The following is a 22,548-nucleotide window of genomic DNA, read 5'->3' as shown; positions in this document are numbered from 1 at the left end:
GTCATTCACAATGTATTAGAGATATTTAAAAAAATACTCACACTATTTATACTATTTCAAAAACGCTTTTGAAATGAAAATGATCTAAAGTTGAGAGCATTATGAGAACAATATGGTAATAAAATTATTATGTTACTCAAACATTTCTGAAAATATACTGAAACGTAAAACAAAAATATCGAGGGCATAAATGGAACATAAAAAGAATGTTACTGAAACCAATTTTTTTTAACGTTTCATTGGAAACGTATTTTGGGGAGGACATCTTGGGTTTCTAGAACGTTACCGGAACGTTGCATGGATTTTTTATGAAACGTTTCAAGAAAAATGAAAACGTTTCTGAAACATGTCAGAAACTGAAAAATGTTTAGTGGGATGATTCTACATAATATGAACTTTTCTTGAGCCAAGTATGAAGGTCCTATACCCAAATTAAAAACCCCAAAAAAATTCCCAAAAAAGTAATGTTTTTAACCCCATTTTTGTCGATTTTTTCGATTTTTACAATAATAATCATGATTCATTTGATTTGTAGCTAGTCATATTTTGTAAAATTTAATTACAAACATTTTTTTCCTCTTCCATTTTCGCCTAAAATCAACTCTTGATAATATATATATTTAAATAGGAAGAAAAAATGAGATTTTTCGATTTTTTTTAACATATTGTGCCGCCAAAAGTTAAGCCCACGTTCATTTCTAGTGATATTTGAAAGCCAAAAAGCCAAAAATCTCCGTGGATGTACGATTCACCCAAACCAAAACAGATACCGCCTAGTCTACTAGTATTTTTGTCATAATCAGGGTTGCCAATGTGTAGGTGATTATTGGAAGAGCGGATATTTTAGATGTGTTTGTGGGTAAAAAGGAAAGTGTGAGAATAAAAGCGGGAAATTCGAATTCGAATTCGAATTTTCAATTATCTAATCTACAATCCACCTAAAACCGTTTTGCATTTTTAGTTTTGGTAGAAATGAATGATAGGATCGTCACGCATTTTGCTGACAATCCTTAAAAACTGTTATTATAAAATTACAATCATGATTACTGACAATGACCTTCGTTCGCCAATTGCGATACATGGACAAAAGCATTTAAAATAAAAGGCGGACAAATAAAACAGTTGTTTCCAGTAATAGCATTAAAAAGTTTAGCAAGATTTTAATAGAACTGTATAGCTAAAGTTCGCTAAGAAGATTATAGAAAGGATTCTAGAAAACTAGGCAATTGTTTAGTCAATAAATAAACAAAAACTGTATCGGGGTCATAAAAGTTAATCTTTAATGTTCGCCTTGCGGTGAATACTTTTAATACCCTTATATTATCAGAGACGATCACGGAATTACTCAAAGATGCCTTGTACAATGAATACTTACCCCAACATATCGCAAAGTTATGGATAAAGAGGCCATCGTCAAAGGAGCCAAGGCGAAGGGTTGAGCCGCCCTGCATCAAGTTGGCTTTGATCTGGAATCACCGTCGAGACTTGGCGCCGCGGCGTTTCAATTCAATTAACATATAACATTTATAACATGTTACACGATGTAGCCATAAATTGTATACAGTGCGATCTACGAAATGAGCACTGTATTTGCTTTTTATATTAAAATATTGACTAATTNATTTTTTTCCTCTACCATTTTCGCCTAAAATCAACTCTTGAAAAGATATATATTTAAATAGGAAGAAAAATATGACATTTTTCGAATTTTTTTAACATAATGTGCCGCCAAAAGTTAAGCCCACGTTCATTTCTAGTGATATTTGAAAGCCAAAAAGACAAAAATCTCCGTGGATATTACGATTCACCCAAACCAAAACAGATACCGCCTAGTCTACTAGTATTTTTGTCATAATCAGGGTTGTCAATGTGTTGTGTAGGTGATTACTGGAAGAGCGGATATTTTAGATGTCCTTGTGGATAAAAAGGAAAGTGTCAGAATAAAAGCGGGAAATTTGAATTCGAATTTGCAATTATCTAATCTACAATCCACCTAAAACCGTCTTGCATTTTTAGTTTTGGTAGAAATGAATGATAGGATCGTCACGCATTCTGCTGACAATCCTTAAAAACTGTTATTATAAAATTACAATCATGATTACTGACAATGACCTTCGTTCGCCAATTGCGATACATGGACAAAAGCATTTAAAATAAAAGGCGGACAAATAAAACAGTTGTTTCCAGTAACATCATTAAAAAGTTTAGCAAGATTTTAATAGAACGGTATAGCTAAAGTTCGCTAAGAAGTTTATAGAAAGGATTCTAGAAAACTAGGCAATTGTTTAGTCAATAAATAAACAAAAACTGTATCGGGGTCATAAAAGTTAATCTTTAATGTTCGCCTTGCGGTGAGTACTTTTATTACCCTTACATTATCAGAGACGATCACGGAGTTACTCAAAGATGCCTTGTACAATGAATACTTACCCCAACATATCGCAAAGTTATGGATAAAGAGGCCAGCGTCAAAGGAGCCAAGGCGAAGGGTTGAGCCGCCCTGCATCAAGTTGGCTTTGATCTGGAATCACCGTCGAGACTTGGCGCCGCGGCGTTTCAATTCAATTAACATATAACATTTATAACATGTTACACGATGTAGCCATAAATTGTATACAGTGCGATCTACGAAATGAGCACTGTATTTGCTTTTTATATTAAAATATTGACTAATTTGGCTTAAACCGTAGCTAAAAACGGATTTTCGAAATAAATTTAGGTTTTTCCTATACAAAAAATTTTAATTTTGTAAATGTTAAGGCAACGCTAGTTTGGAAAATGTATATATGTATGTGTATAAGACAGTATAAACTTTCGAAGTATAACAAATGTTCGGTCGCGGCGCTGGGTGTAGGGATATCCCGATCGGAGTGATTTAAGTCTCGTATGAATTTGTGTGTGTGGGCGCGACAAATTAATTTCAAAGGTTTTTGGCGGTTTTCATAGTTGTTTTGTGATTGTGTAAGAAATATATTATATAGGGTGGTACATTTAGTTTTATTGTTTTCGAGTTGCAAGGCGATTTTTAATTTTCATAAAATGAGTTATCGTAAGCTGCTTTAAATATACAATACATACATACACATACATTTTATCCATAACTACATTAATTTCCAATGTATCAAAAGTTGGTTTGGTGGCAAATTCTGTAAATATGTATTTATAATAGAAGATTTCAGGAAAATTTCCAAAGTATGAAAGTGTCTAAAATCTATAGGTATAAAAAGATCGAAGTTTACGTATTTGGACCTGCTGAAAATATTGGTAGCATTAGGTATTTTCTGTTTTATAACTTGGTAGAAAATCGAAAAAAAAAAAATAACTCTTTCCCATATTTATAAAAGATATATGTACATCCGACCATATTAAGTATCTGCTTGACAATTTAAATGACTTTATCAGAGGTGTAACAAAAATAAGGCAGATAGAACACTAGAAATTAGTAGGGGTACTTCATATAAAATTTTTGCCTAAAGTGCTCCCTTGGTGAGATTCAGGGTGTTGAAAAATTAATTTTTTTTTCTAATATTTTGAAAAGGGTAGGAGGGAATAATCCCAAATTTGGTACGAATACTACACTACACACCCTTCATAACCTGAAGCCTTCAATGATTAAGAGCGTAATCCAGGTATGGAGATATGGAGGAATCGGACCCCTTTTTTCTTAAATATTTCTACGCCACTGAAAAAAAATGGGTGAATTTCTAAACTACCTGTAAAATTTTATATGAAGTAACACTACGAATTTTAAGTGTTCTATCTGCTGGCGAAGTTTGTAACCTTATTTTTATTACACTCTGTATAGATATTTATTCGGGTGTTCATCACTTATTCTATACTCCGCGATAGAAATTATAGAGAGTGACTCAGACATAATATAAAAACACTATTACCATAATGCGTATAAAATATAAAATGATTTTTATACGGTTCAATATTATTTATCTTTGTGCCGCTCGCTACGCACAGCGATAGAATCTGTACTCGTCTATAGATTAAGTTACACTGAACGTCGATCTATATTCTATCTCTGTCTTTTGCACTTGGTAGGGAATAAGGAAATGCTTTTTTAATGGCTGTAAACGGACTTGATTTATCCGTACTGAGAAACGTCATAGCATAAGCGTAGACGAGGGGTCTAATTCCATGGCTATAATAAATTTATAAATTAAAAAAACACAACTGGGACGTTTTAAAATGCTGTAATAATTAAAATTGATCAAAGTGCCGGTTATAGCAAACCGTAAAAAATATTAGATGTTATGTTTTATTATCTTTTTCAATATTTTCTATATCTTGTTGCCTTTTACGCAGACACGCCAATGGATTTTCGTTCCCGGCACGCTTCATCCCCCTTACTAGTCCGAAAGCTAGCGATGAGTCACTCTCTATAATTTCGACCGCGGAGTATAGTTAAACTGTAGGTACAAATCAATCAACACGAATCACTAAATAAATGAGTAATTTGCGAAACAAGTTTTATCTTTATTTTATTTCATTGTAATAACTTTCCAGGTAAAATATTTATTTGGATAAAAATTTGAACATTTAATATAAAGAAAGTAAACAAAATATGACAAAAATACTAGGACAAAATACCGCTATTTTTTTGAAAATATGTTTGCCTTGTTATTTCACTCCTTGACAATATGAATATTATAGTCTAATGTGGTAGTAATCATAGGTTGCAACTGTTCATAAGTCAACATGATGTACTTAAGAGGGTTCTCAAAATCAATCTTCTCTTGGATTGGTACACAGAAACCTTTCATGTAGCACCTCAACTTTCTTTTAGAGTTGTCAATAACATCTATGTCGAATTTAAACTTTTTACAATCTTCAGCAGTTCCTATCAACTGTACGGTCCAGTAAAATTGCCTGTTCGTGTATTTGTATTGAACCAAAAATATGTTGTTCAAAAATTTCATCAAGTACAAGCATTCTCTCATTTCAGCCACATCAAAAGGGCTAGTAATTCTGTTTGATTTTAATATCAAATGACGGTGGTACCTTTCAAAATGGTCAACAATGCGAGACCTGTCAATTTTCACTTGACAATTTTCCTTCAAGGGACATTCAAAGGGACCAAAATTGCAGTTCTCTTCATGGTTCTTAATCTCCTTGCATTTGGAAGTGTAAGTGCAGCCATCCTTATGAAACTTACAAGGGTATGTCAGAAACGGTATCAGTTTTTCCAAAGCGTAATTTCTTGTGTCTAAAACGTCCTTTCTGCACAAGGGACAATTTTTTACGACAGGTTTACACTCGTTACAAATACTGTGACCACCAGTGCATTGGTAGATTTCAGAAGATATGATAATGTAACAAACTGGACACACTAATTCGTTTAAAACTTCCCAATCTAGATCAGCATTTTTCTCCAAGCTAACAGTTTTCTCTACAGTATATTCCTGCTTTGTATTATCTGATTTGAAAATTTCAATTTGAACAACAATGAATGCGGGACAGTTTAACTTTAGTTTTATACAATCATCGTCCGCAGTTACGGTTTCCCCATTTTCCGTAGTTTTCACTGGTAATTTGCACCAGGATTCTCTATCATCGCTTAAAAGTTTTACGAGGTAGCTGTAACGGTTGGAATTTGACTGAGCTGCAAACCGTTCCACAGAGCAAGAAAAATTTTGTTTACGTGCGTCAAAGTCTTTTTTGACGATGAACAACTCGTCCTCAAAAGTCTTAAGGAGGTTTTCCTTAACAGAACTGTCTAAATTCAGTTTAAATTCGCCAGTCTTCAGCAACAGGTGCAAATGATTTTCCTCAAAGTGCTTAATTAGATCAGTACGGTGTCCCAGCCATTTGCACCTAGTGTAAGCCTTACTAGGGCATTCCAATATCCGGAAAAGACACGCTGGTTCGTGCTCTTCAAGTTTGTGTGGTGATAGTCGCTCTTCGCAACCGTTCCTCTTGTAGCAGCAGGGGAATTGCAGGAACTCGGCGATAGCTTCGTAAGCTACGTCGCGGATGAAGTCTTTGTTGGAATGGGTGCAGCGGCCGCAGACGGCAGAGTTATCGTTTGTCAGGTAAATTGGAAAAACTGAGAGGTAGTTGTTACAAGAGGAACACACCAGGCCGTCCATGTCTTCATTCGGAATTTCATAGTTCAGTGGCATTATGTATCTGTGAAATGATAATAGAATCAATCCGTTCGGCTGAAAAATGGTATAAAAGACTACAGGGTTAGTGCAACACTAATTGCTACTATACCAGTAATTGCAATTTTGTCCTTTCAGAAATAAAGTTTATTTAAAAATTGCATATGTATATCACAATCTACGAGTAGAAGTGGAACAATGTCTATATCATAATATATAGAGCGTAACTTTAAATGGGAGTTTTTTTTGAGGGAGCAGTACGTGTTCCCCAGAATACTAATTTTTTGTCTACGCCGCTACTGGGCAACTCTCGAATTTGGATGTATATGCACGCCGTGTGTGCTTATCAATGTTGCCAGTTGTTATTTATCGTTTTAAGTCAACTGTATGAAACTAATGGAGTGACAGAAGCTAAATTGCAATGAAAAATAACTTTTGTATGACTTTGGACATGTTACTTTAAAGTCACTTTATTTTTTTGTTGTCTATGGGAACAAGCACCAAACATTATAAATTTTCGAGTGTTTTAAAAAACATATTTTTTTGCAACTATTAAATATTAACTAATATTCGCACGTGGATAGGCATAAGTTACTAATTGTAAGTAAAACTAAATCATGATTTCAAATTAATTATTTTTTTTTAATAAATATCCATAATAAAAAATAAATAAAAATACTTGCGTATACTGCGTACCACGATCAGTAAAAGGGAGGTAGCGTATAAACTCTGACCTTGAACTGACCAATACTGTGGCAGTATTTTTGTGGCGAGAACACGTCATCGAGAGTGAGATAATGAATTTTTTGTTGATACTATATACTTACATGCACATAATTATATTTCATAAGCAAATATTACATTTATATAGATTGGAATTTAAAAAAAAAACAATACAGAAGTTATTTACAACTTATATTTTCGAATTTTAATATTCCTCCACTCCAGTTGAATTATCAACTTGTTGAAAATTTAAAAATAAGAAGAAATAGGATAACTTTTTTGTTTGTTTAGATGACTATTTTTTTTGTTTAAAAGAAGTTGATCAAAAATAAAAATAATGTTAAAGTATTGGGGTAAAAATTAAAGAGAAGAATAACGTTTTTGTTTGTTTAAATTAATATATTCAGTTTCTTTAAAGAAGTTGATTACATAAAACTTAAATTCAAAATAATGTGTAAGTAAAGATTGATAAACATTTAAGAGAAGAATATGTTTTTGTTCCTTTAAATTATATTTTTTCCGTTTTACTGTTTATTTATAATACTAAATCTAAACCTCCATTACCTAATGTTATCAAACGCTGACACAAGAAATAACTGCAAGGTTACCTGCGTAAGTTATTTTTAAAAAAGGAGTACCTAAAAAAAAGTTTTTAAATAAAAATGCTAAAAAAATAATATATTTTGTCTTAATTAATATTTTTTTTTTTTCACATTAATTAAAAGATATAATTTTTTCTGATATTCGCAAAAACATTGCGAATACGAATGTCAACAAAATTCACGAATTTGAATGCGAATATTCGTTACATCACTACTACATACTCAAACAACTGCACACAACAATGGCATATTCGTAGTGCAGAGGGACTTATTTGGGAGTTGATAAACTCTAAACAGAATACTATATGTTTTTACTTACTTTACCAGCTTGATCACTATCTTTCTTTTTTTTTTTTTCAAAATATCAAATGTAGCCTCCGTATAATTATGTACCACTAAGCCCCCCCCCCCCCGTTCTGTATATTTCAAGTTTGAATAATAGTTTGGCATGTAGCTGAACCCCTTGTTATTAGATATTTTGTGTGTTTTTTTTTGTATTATTTGGTGAAAATTTATTGAAAATAATGTTTTTTATGCAACAATACATTAAAGATGTTATGTGTAATTTTATAAATATTTTGCTAATTTTAATGTCAATTACTGGACACTTCATGTGGCATAAAACTAATAAATAATTGCCATTCCAACTGATTCAATATATTCCCTTGAGATTAAAAGTTAACTACTAAAGCTTTAAAATTAATGTTTATTTATTTAAATTCAAGTCCTTTTCTTCCGGCTCACACCAGAGTTCCACAATAGTAGGGAGTAAGCCCCATAAATATATCAAACCTTAATTTTTACAAGTTACAATAATAACAATGAACTTCGACTTCATTTGACAGGATGTTTTTTTAATTATTAAATTTATTTGAGTTAGTTTAATACGTTTAAAATAAAGTGAAAATCGACTTATCTACTTTCTCTAAAATGATACACCATTGAAACCGCATTCACCGCACGCTTTATTGCTCATAGCATATGTGGACTTCCTATAATTTTGGGTCTCTATGCAGTCTTACTTTATTTTGTATAACATATTTAATATTGTCGTAACGGAACCTGTTTTACAAATTTAAAATTCCGCGCAAATTTACTTATTAGTTGAATAAGAAGAAAAGATCTGGAGCACAGAAGATAAAACAACCAGAATTATATCTCGTTGTCGGCACCTTTGATCATTGATGTCTTTTGTCAGGGACCTTGAATGACATAAATCCCCCACTTTTGGTATAGAAAGTCAGGATTGTATTCAGTGAAATTTTATTGCGCTAAACAGGGATGTACTAACAAAAAAGCCAGGAATTTATGTGCAGCAGAAAATGAGGTTAATCATGCAAAAGACTNAAAATTTATTGAAAATAATGTTTTTTATGCAACAATACATTAAAGATGTTATGTGTAATTTTATAAATATTTTGCTAATTTTAATGTCAATTACTGGACACAAAACAGCCTCACAGATAGATTTTCCTACAATATATTAAAAAATATATCTCGCCAAACAAAAATCGTTTTTTAAAATAATTTCTGTCATCCTGTAAATTGTAAAATATCGTTTATAATAGATAATGGAGAATAATAATCAATGTTATTATTTGTTAGCACCTATTAATTGTGTAATTAAAGGTTCATTAGTTATTTGGTAGTCAATAAATAATTATTATTTTTAACCCTGAAAAACCTGGGAATCCCCTAGTTAAGTGATGAGGATGAGACTGATAAGTGAAAAAGAGGAAGTAAAATACCACTCGATGTAACTTAAATTTAAATATGTATTTCCGACTTACCCGGCTTTGTACACTACCAATCCTAAGCATACAATATGCAGTTATTTCACCAAATATATTATCAGCAACACGAATTTATTATAATGACAAACAATAAAACATGTAGTCCTGTAGCTTATATTGTAAAACTTACGACTTACGATAAAGTACCATGACTGTCATACCAACTTAAAGAAAATATTAACAAATATCACCAACATCAAACAATAATTAAATTTATCAAATATGTACATGCATAGAAAGCTACGTAGAATACGAAACAATGATAATATTTATCAAAACAACGATTTATCTGTTCAACATATACCACGTAGGAAATTATTTACAGGACCGGTTTAAAACTTTTCTCGCTAAGTTAACTTTTTTTTCTTAAAAATTAACTGAGCATTGCGCTTTGATGGTATGTTTATGCAGGGCCGTTCTTGGGTTACTTGCCGCCCTGGTGCATAGAAAAATTGGCCGCCCCTACCCCGTAGTATGTATCTATCATATCATTATGACATTAATTAATATCAGGGATTAGAGATGACTATGATGGAGGTGTGTTATTAGAAATACAAATCGATTTATTTTTGCACTAACAAACTTTAATATTCTGCTGTAAAATATAATCTAAAAAGTCATAACAAAAATAATAATCAAAAGCTCTAAAACTAATATGGTAACTCAATGGAAAACAGGAACTTCGTATTACGACTAGTATGAGAGGTATTCACAAAATATAGAATATAAAAATTTTGAGCTGTCTAAACGTCGTAAATCTGACGATAAGTAGGTAATAATTATTGTAATCTTAGCACTCAGCATTCGTTTCGCTCGGGTTCTGTGTTTAGTAATTAGGCGTTCACTTGTTCGTAAACGTTTAAGAAAGACATTTTTAAAATATCCGTGATTTTACATTTTTTTTAAACTAATGCAAAAAATTAAAGGGTCAAAGGAATTTCCGAAATTTTTCCGTGATTTTTGACAAACTATTTAGGTAAAAAATAGTCGTATCAGGAATTAAAAAATAGCATTTTGAAGCTCTAAGATTCTAGTTTTTAGATATTTCGGTCGAAATTGTTTAGGTGCTACGGTTGTCGTGCAATTCTAAGAAATAGCGCGACAAAAAAAATTTGCAAATTTTCTGTTTTTTTCCAGTCCACGGACTTGGAAATTTTTTTTCAGCTTAGCCATTGCATGGACCAGATAGCAAGTTTATTCAGCTTCAATTTCTTTTTTTTTAAATTTCGATACGACCATTTTTCATCGAAATATCGGACTTTTAATGGAAAAGGATCCTTTCGTCCTCAATCATCGATATCTCGGCGACAAATGATCGTACAGAGAGTCGAGAGGCAGTTTTGAAAACTGGAATAAATTTCCTATAACATGCTGCCGTAACTTTTCGGAAAAAACATTTTTTCATCTTTTTCACGATTTAAAAAAAAAACAGGAGAAAAGGGTAATTTATGGTTTTTTAGAAAATTGACAGCCAAATTAGAAATATTCACGAAATGACTAATGTTAAGGCATGACTTTTACAGTTCGATATACTCAGAAGCACCCTGTGAAGTTTCATCTCGATTTAGCGACCCGTTTGTTTGTTACAAATAGTCACTTTTGAAAAAAATTAAAGGGTCACGCTTTTTGAGTTTAAACATTTCATATTATGATTAAAATGGGAAAAAAGTGTTTGCGGTTTTTTCACGTTTACCGCAAATAACATTTAAATTTATGAAAAAAAGGAAAATTTGAAAAAAAAATTTATCGCGCTATTTCCTAGAACCGTCGATAACCGTAGCTACTAAAAATTTTCAACCGAAATATCTCAAAAACTAGAATCTTAGAGCTTCAAAATGTTTTTTTTAATTCCCGATGCGACCATTTTTCACGTAAATACAGTCTGTCAAAAATCACGGAAAAATTTCGGAAATTCTTTTGACCCTTTAATTTTTTGCATTAATTTATAAAAAAAGTGTATTTTAAAACAGTGTATACTACATTATTTATAAGACGAAAATTAATATACATTTTATCTTTTGCAGTCTTTGCTGCTATTGTTTAAATATTTTTAGTTAGGAATCTGAGGAAGACCAGAACAGAAAAGTTGAATTTTGGCCGCCCTTGTAACTCGGCCGCCCTGGTGCCGGGGCACCACCAGCACACTGCCCAGGAACGGCCCTGTGTTTATGCCAAACTCAAGCCTTTATAAACGTATTCGTATATATTTTACGTATTTGTGAGCCGATAGAGGACTTCCTTGATGAAAAAGTTTTGAATAACATTTGCGAAATAAGAAATTAAAATAGGAGGGGGTTACCCTCTGTGATTTTGAAAAGGGTTGCATGTATATGTGCAATATTTTTTTTATAATCGATTGATAGATACGATAGGTCTTTTATTTTCCACAAAATTAAATTTTCTTCAAAGTAATAACTATTTAAATTTTAAATCAACTCATCATTTTTTTAAATTTATAACTATGTAACTTAAAAAATTAATATTTTGGAAAAATAGAAAAACTATTATACAGAACAGACCGATTCAAAATTCAGTACAATGGCATATTTTTGAGATCAAAATAAGACTTTTTTCCTATAAACGTGGGCCCACAAATGCTTAGTTTTCGATATACAGGGTGTTAACGGTTTTAATTTTTTTCTATTTTTTTAGGAACAATTTTTAAATAGAATGTTCACATAAAACCTAGGGTAAAGAGGTTTTTTAGGATGCTAAATTTAAATGTCATTACTTTTGACGCTGCTTGTAGAGGGCGCCACCTATAAAGGTATGCTTGAATTAGATTGGCCCTACCTTTTGGGTTATCCTGTACATTAACGTTTTGTTTAGTGCGTTCATTAACCTGTCAATTTTAAGTAAAAAAAGTATACTTGGTTGAAATCTCTCAGGTTTCCGAGATATTGGCTGACGCAGAGTTAAATGCACACCATATTTTCAAATTTTATAACTATTCATCACTATGGTGAAAAATTTTAAAATTTACTTTGAACTCACGTTTATAGGAAAAAAGTCTTATTTTGACCTCAAAAATACGCCCCTAAATTCTTTGTACTGAATTTTGAATCAGCCTGTATATGTGCTACCTTTTTTGACATTCCTATTTTTTAAAATTCTTATTCCACAAATTTCATTTGAAATTTTGCCCTCACGAAAGTTCTCTTTGTGAGCCTAGAAATCATCTCCAAAAATAATATGGGTTCGATGTTTATTTATAAAATTATGACCACTTCTATTTTCACCAGCCGATGGTTTGACAGATCTATCTTCAAGGGAGATATGGTTAAACTAAACTATATTGTCATATTCTATTATGTTTATTAATAGGTAAATGTACAAAATACTATGTCTATAATCTAGTTAGTCAGAAAACTTAACTTGGCACAATTGATATAATATAAATTTTGTGATTAAAAAAAAGTGAGTCTTCGCCAAGAATTGTATATACGATTCTTGAGTCTTGACAACTTTAAATCTAATACTTAGTCAAAACTAGATAACAGTATGAAGCAGATAAGTTAAACCAAGAATACATTACCTAATATAACCTAGAAATTTAAAATGAAATATTTGAATCTTAATAATTGTGTAGGTATACTTAAAAATAGATTTAATTAATATTTAAAAAGTAATAAAATACTAAATATTTAGAAATGTTTCCTACTTTCTGAAACTTCTATGACAAAATTTACATCCATATACCGAGAACCTTCATAAATTATTACAAGCCATGTGATCAGTAGTCATGTTTGAAACAGTTGTTTTATTTCCTTCAATACATTAAAACACAACATTCTGTTTTACTGGCTGCAATCGATGTAATTTTTCATGAGATTCTATTCAACCCATCAGCGATCGCATTACCTCGAGCACAGGCGTAACGGTTTGTCACAGTTCATCGTAAACGAATCAGTAACATTGGTGACGCCAATATTTATGGATTTTTCGTAAACAGTACCAGTTGCGCAATGTTGGGTTGCCTAAGCTCAGCAGTCCCATGGCTTGTAAACATTCATAAAGGCTCTGTATATTTCTCCATTAATACATTTTGTATTCAAATTGGCATACAAAAATATATATATATAGAGATAAAAATCATTTGTAAATTTAAAAAAGCGGGTATTAAAGGGTAAAGCCATTCTAGAATTTTGAAAAATCGATTTCTTATGCTGAATGGTAATAAATATTTCAAAAGTGTTTTTCGAGAAACCACTTTTACCAGAAACGTAACTCGAAAAGTTTTCAATGAATGGACTTGAAAATTTGTAGAGCTTCACAATTCAGGGAACATCGTAGAGGTTTTTCAATTGGTTAACAATTTTCATTGTTATTAACAATTTAATGCAAAATTTTCCGTCTTTTTTCAATATATTTTTTTAAATGTTCACTAAATCAACAATTATTAATATTTTTTAATTTCCCTAGGATGTTCTTTACCTTTTAGTTTAATATCAGAAAATTTTTGTTTTTTTGTTCCAAGAACAGTTCTTTGAAGAAAAATGTCGTTACTTGCCATCACCTACAGTCGCCATTTTGAATTCAAATCTTTGAAAAAATTCATAATACTATCTGAAAACATGTATAGAGTGGTTGATTTTCCATAGTTTTATAGAGTATAGCCGAAACGGTGATAAATATAAAAAAAATCTGATATCGATGTTCCGTCCTCTTTTTTTGAGTTTACTTTGCTGGTATCACAAAACCTTGGCTAACTTGATTGAATTTAGAAAAAAGTTTGAACATTATTTGTTCTATTTTTTATGAGATTTTTTACAAATTGCACAGTTTTTCCGATATTTCATAAACAGGTTTTTTTTTAAATAGAACACCTTTAAAAATTTATAAAACCAAGTAATAGTCGTTCAACAAGTTTTCAATCAGTCAAAAATAAATTAGCTGTTAATATTAAACAAAAGATGAATATTAAATAAATCACATGGCCAACTGAAAAAATACCTATAAGTACATTTTTTGCATTTTTCTTCATTTAGGCAAATAAAATGTATCTATTATATATGGCTGAAAAAGTAAAAAAAATGCTATTTAAGGGGATGGCCAAATACAGGGTATTTTATTTAATATTTAAAATGTTTAATGTACTAGGTTTATGTAATATCGGAAAAACTGTGCGATTTGTAAAAAATCTGAGTACGTTAATAGCTTCCTCATAAAAATTAGAACTAATATATATAATTTTTCAAAAAAACCCTATATATCTAAAACTAATCAAGTTAGCCAAGATATTTTGGTATCAGCGAAGTAAACTCAAAAGAAGAGGATGGGACATCGATATCAGATTTTTTGTATCTATCGAAAATCAACCACCCTGTACATAAAGATGTTTTGTTCCTGTCAATATAGCTTGTATTGATTATTCCTTGAAAATTCCCGAAAATTACCTTATCTCTAACCTCTAGAGTGGCGCAACCCATTTAAACATTTCAAAGACACATTTTCAAAATATTTATTGCTTTGGCAGATTTGTACCATAGTGAGCAAAAATTTCGCAAGTGAGCAAGTTCACATAATGTATTTTTTAGTATTACACATTAACATTACAACAAATTGATTTTAGTCATAAAGTGCATTTAAAAAAATGAAAAAATATTATAAACAAAACAACTGAAGGCTGCACGGCAAAAATGCTGAAAATTGATTTTTACGGTATAATAGGATATTAGTACCAAAAAATGCTTGTAAAAAGTATAATCGAGAGGCCGGACTGCTTGGCAATAACGCTGATAGTCTAAAAGTTATTCACGAAACAAATAATCTCATTCAGTAGAAAACGCTGTCTGTGCGAAACACAGCAAAAACGTTGTAGGTGTTTCTACGCGGTCGCTGTACGATTGTAAAATATTGAACTTTTAGAAAGATATACCATGATGAAAGATGAGCAGAACAGCTACTTAATTGGTCTTGTATCCATCACTTCAATAAAGAACTGCAGATCAAGAAAATATGAAAATGAAGCCAAGTTTTGCGATATAGCATATTTTTATAAAGAGTTAAGCATAACCATAGTTAACTGGACTGAAGTGCCCATTTGCACGAAGGATTTTGTTTCATTACATGGAATTAGTGCGACGTTGCCTACAAACAATTCTAAAAAAACTGGTAATACGTTTAAAGATATGAAGGGTAAATATAAAAATGTGCATTATGCAAAGCCTCCTGGCACCTTTGTGGCTGTAAAAGATCACATTAGTTCCTTTAGAGGCAGGCAGAGCCACTACAGTCGAAAAGAATCTGCTGTCGTGTATTTACCTACCAGACAATCTAGCAATAAAGAAAATGTACGATATGTCAAAGATTTAAATCTTCCTGATGTTTCGTACGAGTTTTATCGCAGTTTTTAACAATAAGTTCAACATTAAATTTGGGTATCCACACAGTGATACCTGCAGTATTAGTGACACAGTGCAGAAAAAACAGCATTATTGAAGAATAAAAACGACTCAACCATGCCAGAAAATAATGCGAAAATACTTCAACGGAACATGAACTGCACTTGCGAAAGGCTGAAGTGTTTTACAATCGTAAAAGAAAAGTGTGAAGAGTAATGAGTTTGAAGTAACAGCGATGGATTTCCAGAAGAACCTCTCAATACGAAACATTACAAACAACGACGTGTATTATAATAAAAATAATAATAATAATCTTTAATTCGTAAAAATATTAACATTTACAATGACAATTATTATAAAAGACAACTTACTTTCTGATCTTTTAATATTCATGTGCTGTCTACCGTCGATGCCTACTTTTATTGTTACCCCGAAAATATAGCAGCTAAGGGATCAGAGGAAGTTATTTCACTTTTGCATCATTTTATATTTACTCAGTTAGGGCTTTATTACTTTATTTTGGATTTTTATTGTTTTTGCTGTTTTTTTAATGACACGTCGTTTTTGTCATTTTTTTGTGTACTATCGTTCAAATAATAAAAAATAAAGAAAATTGAAAAATCATAGTGGTCCTTTTATCGATTTCACCGAAAAATCAATATCTGTTGACAAAAATTTTGATTTAAAATTTAAATTGTATGATATCCTAATAGGCCAACCAATACAGCGAAAAATGAGGCTGTTTTACAGCAAATTTCATGTATTTCCTTTTGAAAAATACTTAGTAAATGAAAACCCAAGTGATTTCCAATTTTTTTTTAACCCAATAAAAACTGCAAAAAAATGATATTTTTTTGGTTTTTTTATAATAATCTCGAAAAATAATGATGGAATCGTCTTACTCTCAATAGGACTTTTGTAGAGAACAAAAAAACTATAAAATGTTTTTTGCGCAACCCGATCGGTTCATATTTTACAGAGAAAATCTGGAAAAACCTCTAAAATAGACCTTTTTTCAAAAATTCATAACTGCAAATTTGAAGCTGGAAAAACAATCTTGCGGAAAATGACTGATAATAATATGTAGTTTAATCGTGTACAAGATGGTTTCTGCCCGATGCATAGTTTTTCACAATTGCATTATAACAAATTAGGGTCTTTTTTTGCACAGCTTGGCGATTTAGCAAAAACGGTCCGATTTAAATAAATCCCCAATTTATATATCTCAGATTTTTGCCTGTATGATGGGAAATATGTTAAAAATGCCCTTGAAAGTCGCTCGAAACGATCGAAAGTATGCTTGAGCCAGTGTCGGGTAGCGGTGGGAGCGGAGGACTCTGACTTGAGCGTACTTTCGACCGTTTCGGGCGACTTTCAAAGGCATTTTTAGCATATTTCCCATCGCCCAGGCAAAAATCCGAGATATATAAATTGGAGATTTTATCGTCTACTTTCAGATGCCGTGTTCAGAATTTAAATCGGACCATTTTTAATAAATCGCTACGCTGTGCAAAAAAGACCCCAATTTGTTTATAATGCAATTGTGCAAAAACTATGCATCGGACAGAAACCATCTTGCGTACGATTAAACTACATATTATTTGTCATTTTCTGCAATATTGTTTTTCCAGCTTCAAATTTGACCGAGTTATGAATTTTTGAAAAAAGGTCTATTTTAGAGGTTTTTCCGGATTTTCTCTGTAAAACATGAACCGATCGGGTCGCACAAAAAACCATCTTATAGGTTTTTTATTCTCTATTATTTTTTGAGATATTATAAAAATACTAAAAAATTCATTTTTTTTGCAGTTTTTATTGTTTAAAAAAAAGTTGTTCACGACTATGCTGGGGAAAAAAGGGTTTTCATTTACTAAATATTTTTCAAATACATGAAATTTGTTTTAATATTTAAGTGTGCCAAAAAATCTCTATTGGTTGGCCATTTTTTTTTAGTTTTGAACTTTAAAATTCATTTTGTAGCAAATGAAATAAAAGTGACTTCCATCGTTTTTGCCGTGTGCTCTTGAACTATAATAGGTATTAAGAGGGCCCTATAGCAATAGGCAACCAGTGATACATTTTTATAGATTTTATTACACAGTTCGTCTAAATATGAATTAATGCACAAATAACAGACTTTCCCCCATTTTAATGCAGATTTTCTGTAAAATGGACTTCGTTTGAAACTCACATTACTTTTTGTTGTAATGAAATTTGAAATTTTCCGCTCTTGAACATCGTAAATTACAAATTTCTTTACACCAAAAAGTAATCTGAGTTTCAAACGAAATCTATTTTATACAAAATGTACGTTAAAATGGGTGAAAGTCTGACATTTGTGCATTAATTCATATTTAGACAAACTGTGTAATAAAATATATAAAAATGTATTGCTGGTTGCCTATTTGCTATAGAACCCTCTTTATAAAAAATGTCAATGAAAGACAAATATTTCAGTATAAATATAGATATCACTTGATCTTAGAAACTAATATACAGGGTATAGCAAAAGTACCGGAACAGCAGAATAACTCGGCAGGAGAGCATTTTAGAGAAAAATGTTAAATACAAAAGATTCAGGATTTCTCCCTGGCTATCCGATGGTGACCTTGACATTGACCTTGAATATCATTTCAAGGTCAAATGTAATTTTTCAAATACTTTTGACCCCAGAAATGAAGAGCGGAAAATTTTACGTTCAGATATGACCCCTATCTTTTGACCTTGGGGCCCCCCACAAGGTCAAACTAACAAAAGTACAGGAACGGCAGAATAACTCGGCGAGAGCATTTGAGAGAAAAATGTTATATACAAAAATTTAAGAATTTCTCCCTGGCTATCCGATGGTGACCTTGTCATTGACCTTGACCTTGAAGATCATTTCAAGGTCAAGGTGATTTTTGAAATGGGATGAATGGGGGCCAGAGAGAAATCTTGAAACGTTTGTATTTAACATTTTTCTCTAAAATGCTCTCCCACCGAGTTATTCTGTCATTCCGGTACTTTTGCTATACCCTGTACTTGATGACAGACAATGCGATCATCCTTGCATAACACGTACTCTATACGTGAAGTCTGTTGTGATCATAAACCTAATCTGGTCATAATCGATGTATATGAAGGATTTGTTATCGTCGAAGGCAGTACTGCCATCACTCAAAGGACTACAGACTGACCTGAAGTAGGCCCTTCGGTTATTACCTGAATTATCTAAAACGTCTATGTCGAACATATACTTTGCGCTGTCTTCTGGAGACCCAATCAGCTGCATGGCCCAACAAAACTCGCCGTGCTGGTACTTATAATGCAGCTTAAATAATCGAAAGGCGTATCTGATGATGTAGCAGTCCTCATCGTCCTGATCTGCGCCCTCTTCGAAGGGTATGTTAACTGTTTCCATTTCCAGAAGGTTTTCAGAATGGCTGGACACCACGTGATCGTACATTTCTTGGAAAATGATGTCCGCGTGGCAGTCTTCATAATCTTGCAAAGGGCATTTCACAGTGCTAAAAATGCAAGAAGCCTCGTGCTTTTTTATGTCCCTGGCTTTTGCCGTGAACCTGCATCGTCTATTTTTGCAAGGGTACGTTATGTGGTTTATAACTTTAGCAAGAGTGAAGTTCTGAGTGTCCTTGAACTCCTGCTGGCAAGTTGGACAATTTTTAACGCTGTTCTTGCATTTCAAACACAGACTATGGCCAGTCAGACACTGATGGATGGGCGGCAACATGTATTCCAGACATACGGTGCATTCTAGTTCCTTCAGAAGTTCATAATTTATAGCACTAGTTTCATTGTCTTCTTCAGTTACGTTGCCAGGTGTTGGACATTCCAAAATTATGGTGGCAACAACAGAGGAAGGGTTATCCAAAATATTTCTAAGACCTTCCATATTGACGTCTGCTCTAGTATTTAATTTTTTCTTGATTACGTGAGTCCGAGACCTTCTCTCATTCTCCAAAATCATCTTGTACGTGTAGGTGTTAGCGTTGCAATTAGTACCATAGTAATTGACGGTACAGGAAAATATGTTCGATTTGGGATCACTGCTTCTGTTTACTATAAAAAAATCTTCTCCATAAGGCAGGAGACAATTTTCCTCGTGACTATTTACGAAATCCACCTCAAACTGGCCATCACGCAAGAGAAACGTTGGGTGTTTATCTTCGTAGTGGTCGTGCAAGTCTTTGGTAAATCCTTCCCACTTGCATGTTTCAGATACGAGTGCGGGGCATTGGCATTTTGCGTAGGGGCAACATTTTTCGTGTTGGGGTATCTTTTCTGGTATCAAATGTTCTGTGCAACCGTCGGAATTGTAGCGGCAGGGGAATTTTTGAGATTGAGCGATGGATTCGTAGACCTCGTTACGTACAGTGTCTGAATCGTCAGGTATCGGGCATCTTCCGCAGAACGAACCCTTTTCTCGATGGAAGTAGATTGGAAAATAGGAGAGATGGTTCTTGCAATGGACACAAACCAGCTTTGAGAGAGACTGGCTCGGTACGAAAATCATGTTCGTGACTGTCCTGATAAAAAAAATAATAATAAATAAAAAAATAAATAATTTCAATGCTGTCAGACATCATAATATAAAGTTAGTAAATAACACAAACTAAATTTTGTTTGACACTATTTATTGTGGCAAAGTTTTAGTTTTTCCTCTATCTGAATATTTTATAAGTTGTAAAAAAGTTTAATAATTAATTAATGATGACTGTGACATTTCAAGAGAAGTAACAATTTCAAGAGTTTGAGGACAAGCCGGAATTTTTATAAGAAATGACACATTTTCATAAATTTGGGAATAAAAAATTATATTAACAGAAAATTAAATAATGGGACAAAAAACTGGTCCCGTATCGGTTTACTTTGTACGAAATTATTATATTATATAACTGGAAATTTAAAATAATATAAAACTAAAATGAATTTACCGACAGCTAAAGTGATGTGCTAAACTATGCCTTGAACGCACCATCTATTAAGAGTAAGCTCAACTAAAATTTCATACTACTGTCCTTTTATTTTGTAAGAGAATAGTTATTTAAATCTAGTATGTCACAAGTTAAATTAAATTTTTTTAAATCAAATAAAAACTTATATGTTTTTAGGGAAACTGCTTATAAGGTTAGCATAATTCATTATAGAATAATGTTCAGGGACAGAGCACTACACAGTTTTTTAATGCAAACACCCCATTATGGGACATTCTATATATTGAGGTTATATGTAAAAAATTCAAAAGGTGGTACAATACGTTTTTGGAATTAAAGTACATATTAACTGTTTTACTTTAATTTAGAATACATGCCAAATTCATATTATACAAATTCAAAATGTTAAAACTCAAAAAACATAACATGACAATACCAAATTATTGAAGGTCATTCCTTGTCTGGGATTCCCCCTATTTCAAATAATTGATAATTTTTTATTTAATTTTTAAATTTCTTAAAAAAGACTGATTTTCAAAAATATGATCTAAATACATATCTACAGATTTTATAGGCATGGGACATCATTATTTATTATTACGTTTTGGTTGAAAAGAAAAATGGTGGAAAGTTGCTTCCTAATTTTATACATGTTTTAAAATTCAAGACTTATTTTCTTTAAATAATGAACGAACAGCTGAATGACCTGTTTATTTAAAAATAATGTAGGTACCACCTAGTTACTATTAAAAATGGGTATTTCCCATTGGCAATCGAAACATAAATATAAACCAAGTTGCTTTCTCCAGATAAGAAAAATAAGTTTCCTGATAATTAGGATTTTAAAATGCGTACTATTATGTTGGTAGATGTATACAACAATTACTGTGTGTAACAAGAACAACGCATTATTAATGGTTTAAACGTAAATTCAATAAACAACTATACAGGATTACAGGAAATAAATTATAGATAAGAATAGTACAGTATCCACTTAACCTAACTTACAAAACAATAAAAGTTCAGGAAAGTTTGGATTTTTAGTCATAATATTTATTATAAATATTTCAACCTGTCAATTTTTATACATTGAAGTTTTACATACCTTTCTTTGAAGAAGGAAGAAAAGTTAAAAACTTAAAACGTAACGAATTTCTAGTGTCAGCACTTAATCAACAGTCAGTTCAACTTGCTGTTTGGAAATGCGAAATGCGCTCGGTGTTGCCAAATTAAAATATTTCCACTGGAAACATAGCAACAGTTAGAGTCGGCGAGATACAAAAATTCCTTTTTCTTAAACATGCACCAATAAAGTTTACAGGAAAAAAAAGTAAAAACGTAGGAAGGAAATCTATTTACTAATTATTTAGACAACGATCACGATTCAGCGATGAGCTCATAAAAATCTCAATATGTGGCAACAGTGGATGCAATTTCAGTTGATGTAAGAATCTGTGTCTGTTGTCTGTGATTCGAATATAACAGAGTAGAAAATGCACAATATACATAATGTAAAAGATAAGTGCTTGTATTGTGGTATGGACACACTGGATAGTAAATATTCTGTTATAGGCAAGAATTGTTACAGTGAGAGGAAGAATTGGTTGCATACATATGGTTCTATTTACGTCCTATATAAGTACGAATTATTTTATTCAGGTTTCAGTTAGTTTGGATAGTTGCATTTATTTTTATGTTATGTACAAGTAGTAACAGGTTTTTTTCAATTTAATTACCTCTTTTGAAATTAATTATTTATTAGTTTTTTTGTGAAATTCCACACCTATCTCCTGCTATATGTGAAAGATAATAACGTTTATGTCAATTTTATGTACCCATTATGTAGATATGAACTAAGTATATTACATCTGAAAGTTATTCTTGATAGAACAGCAAAACGTGCAACATTCTTCGACCTTTTCTGTATTTATTAATTTTAAAACAGACAGGGCCGTTCTTAAATGTTTCTGCAACTGAATGCAACTGGACAAATTTCACTTGAGTCCTGAAATGCGTAAATAAAAAAAAGTACCAAATTT

General features: G+C 31.9%; 2 protein-coding genes across 2 annotated transcripts; both read right to left on the bottom strand.

Annotated features, from left to right (window-relative positions):
* Positions 1-4,554: 4,554 nt before the first annotated feature.
* LOC108906081 lies at positions 4,555-9,369 on the bottom strand. The gene is made up of 2 exons (XM_018709231.1): positions 9,229-9,369; positions 4,555-6,138 (listed from the first exon to the last, which is right to left on the bottom strand). The coding sequence occupies exon 2, from the start codon at positions 6,129-6,131 to the stop codon at positions 4,635-4,637; it is 1,497 nt and encodes a 498-aa protein (XP_018564747.1). The 5' UTR covers positions 6,132-6,138; positions 9,229-9,369; the 3' UTR covers positions 4,555-4,634.
* Positions 9,370-18,557: 9,188 nt separating this feature from the next.
* On the bottom strand, positions 18,558-21,698 carry LOC108906088 (E3 ubiquitin-protein ligase SIAH1B-like). The gene is made up of 2 exons (XM_018709237.2): positions 21,615-21,698; positions 18,558-20,101 (listed from the first exon to the last, which is right to left on the bottom strand). Exon 2 carries the CDS (start codon positions 20,086-20,088, stop codon positions 18,616-18,618), a length of 1,473 nt encoding a protein of 490 aa, XP_018564753.1. The 5' UTR covers positions 20,089-20,101; positions 21,615-21,698; the 3' UTR covers positions 18,558-18,615.
* Positions 21,699-22,548: the final 850 nt, after the last annotated feature.

The sequence above is a fragment of the Anoplophora glabripennis genome, unplaced genomic scaffold (assembly GCF_000390285.2).
Source record: "Anoplophora glabripennis isolate ALB-LARVAE unplaced genomic scaffold, Agla_2.0 scaffold220, whole genome shotgun sequence".
Taxonomy (NCBI): domain Eukaryota; kingdom Metazoa; phylum Arthropoda; class Insecta; order Coleoptera; family Cerambycidae; genus Anoplophora; species Anoplophora glabripennis.
Note: the sequence above shows the minus strand (reverse complement) of the source record. Positions and strands in the feature narration are given on the sequence as shown.

What these genes read in the sequence shown, in the direction of transcription:
- LOC108906081 (XM_018709231.1), bottom strand. Translation starts at nt 6,131, where the DNA reads ATGCCACTGAACTATGAAATTCCGAATGAAGACATGGACGGCCTGGTG.
- LOC108906088 (XM_018709237.2), bottom strand. Translation starts at nt 20,088, where the DNA reads ATGATTTTCGTACCGAGCCAGTCTCTCTCAAAGCTGGTTTGTGTCCAT.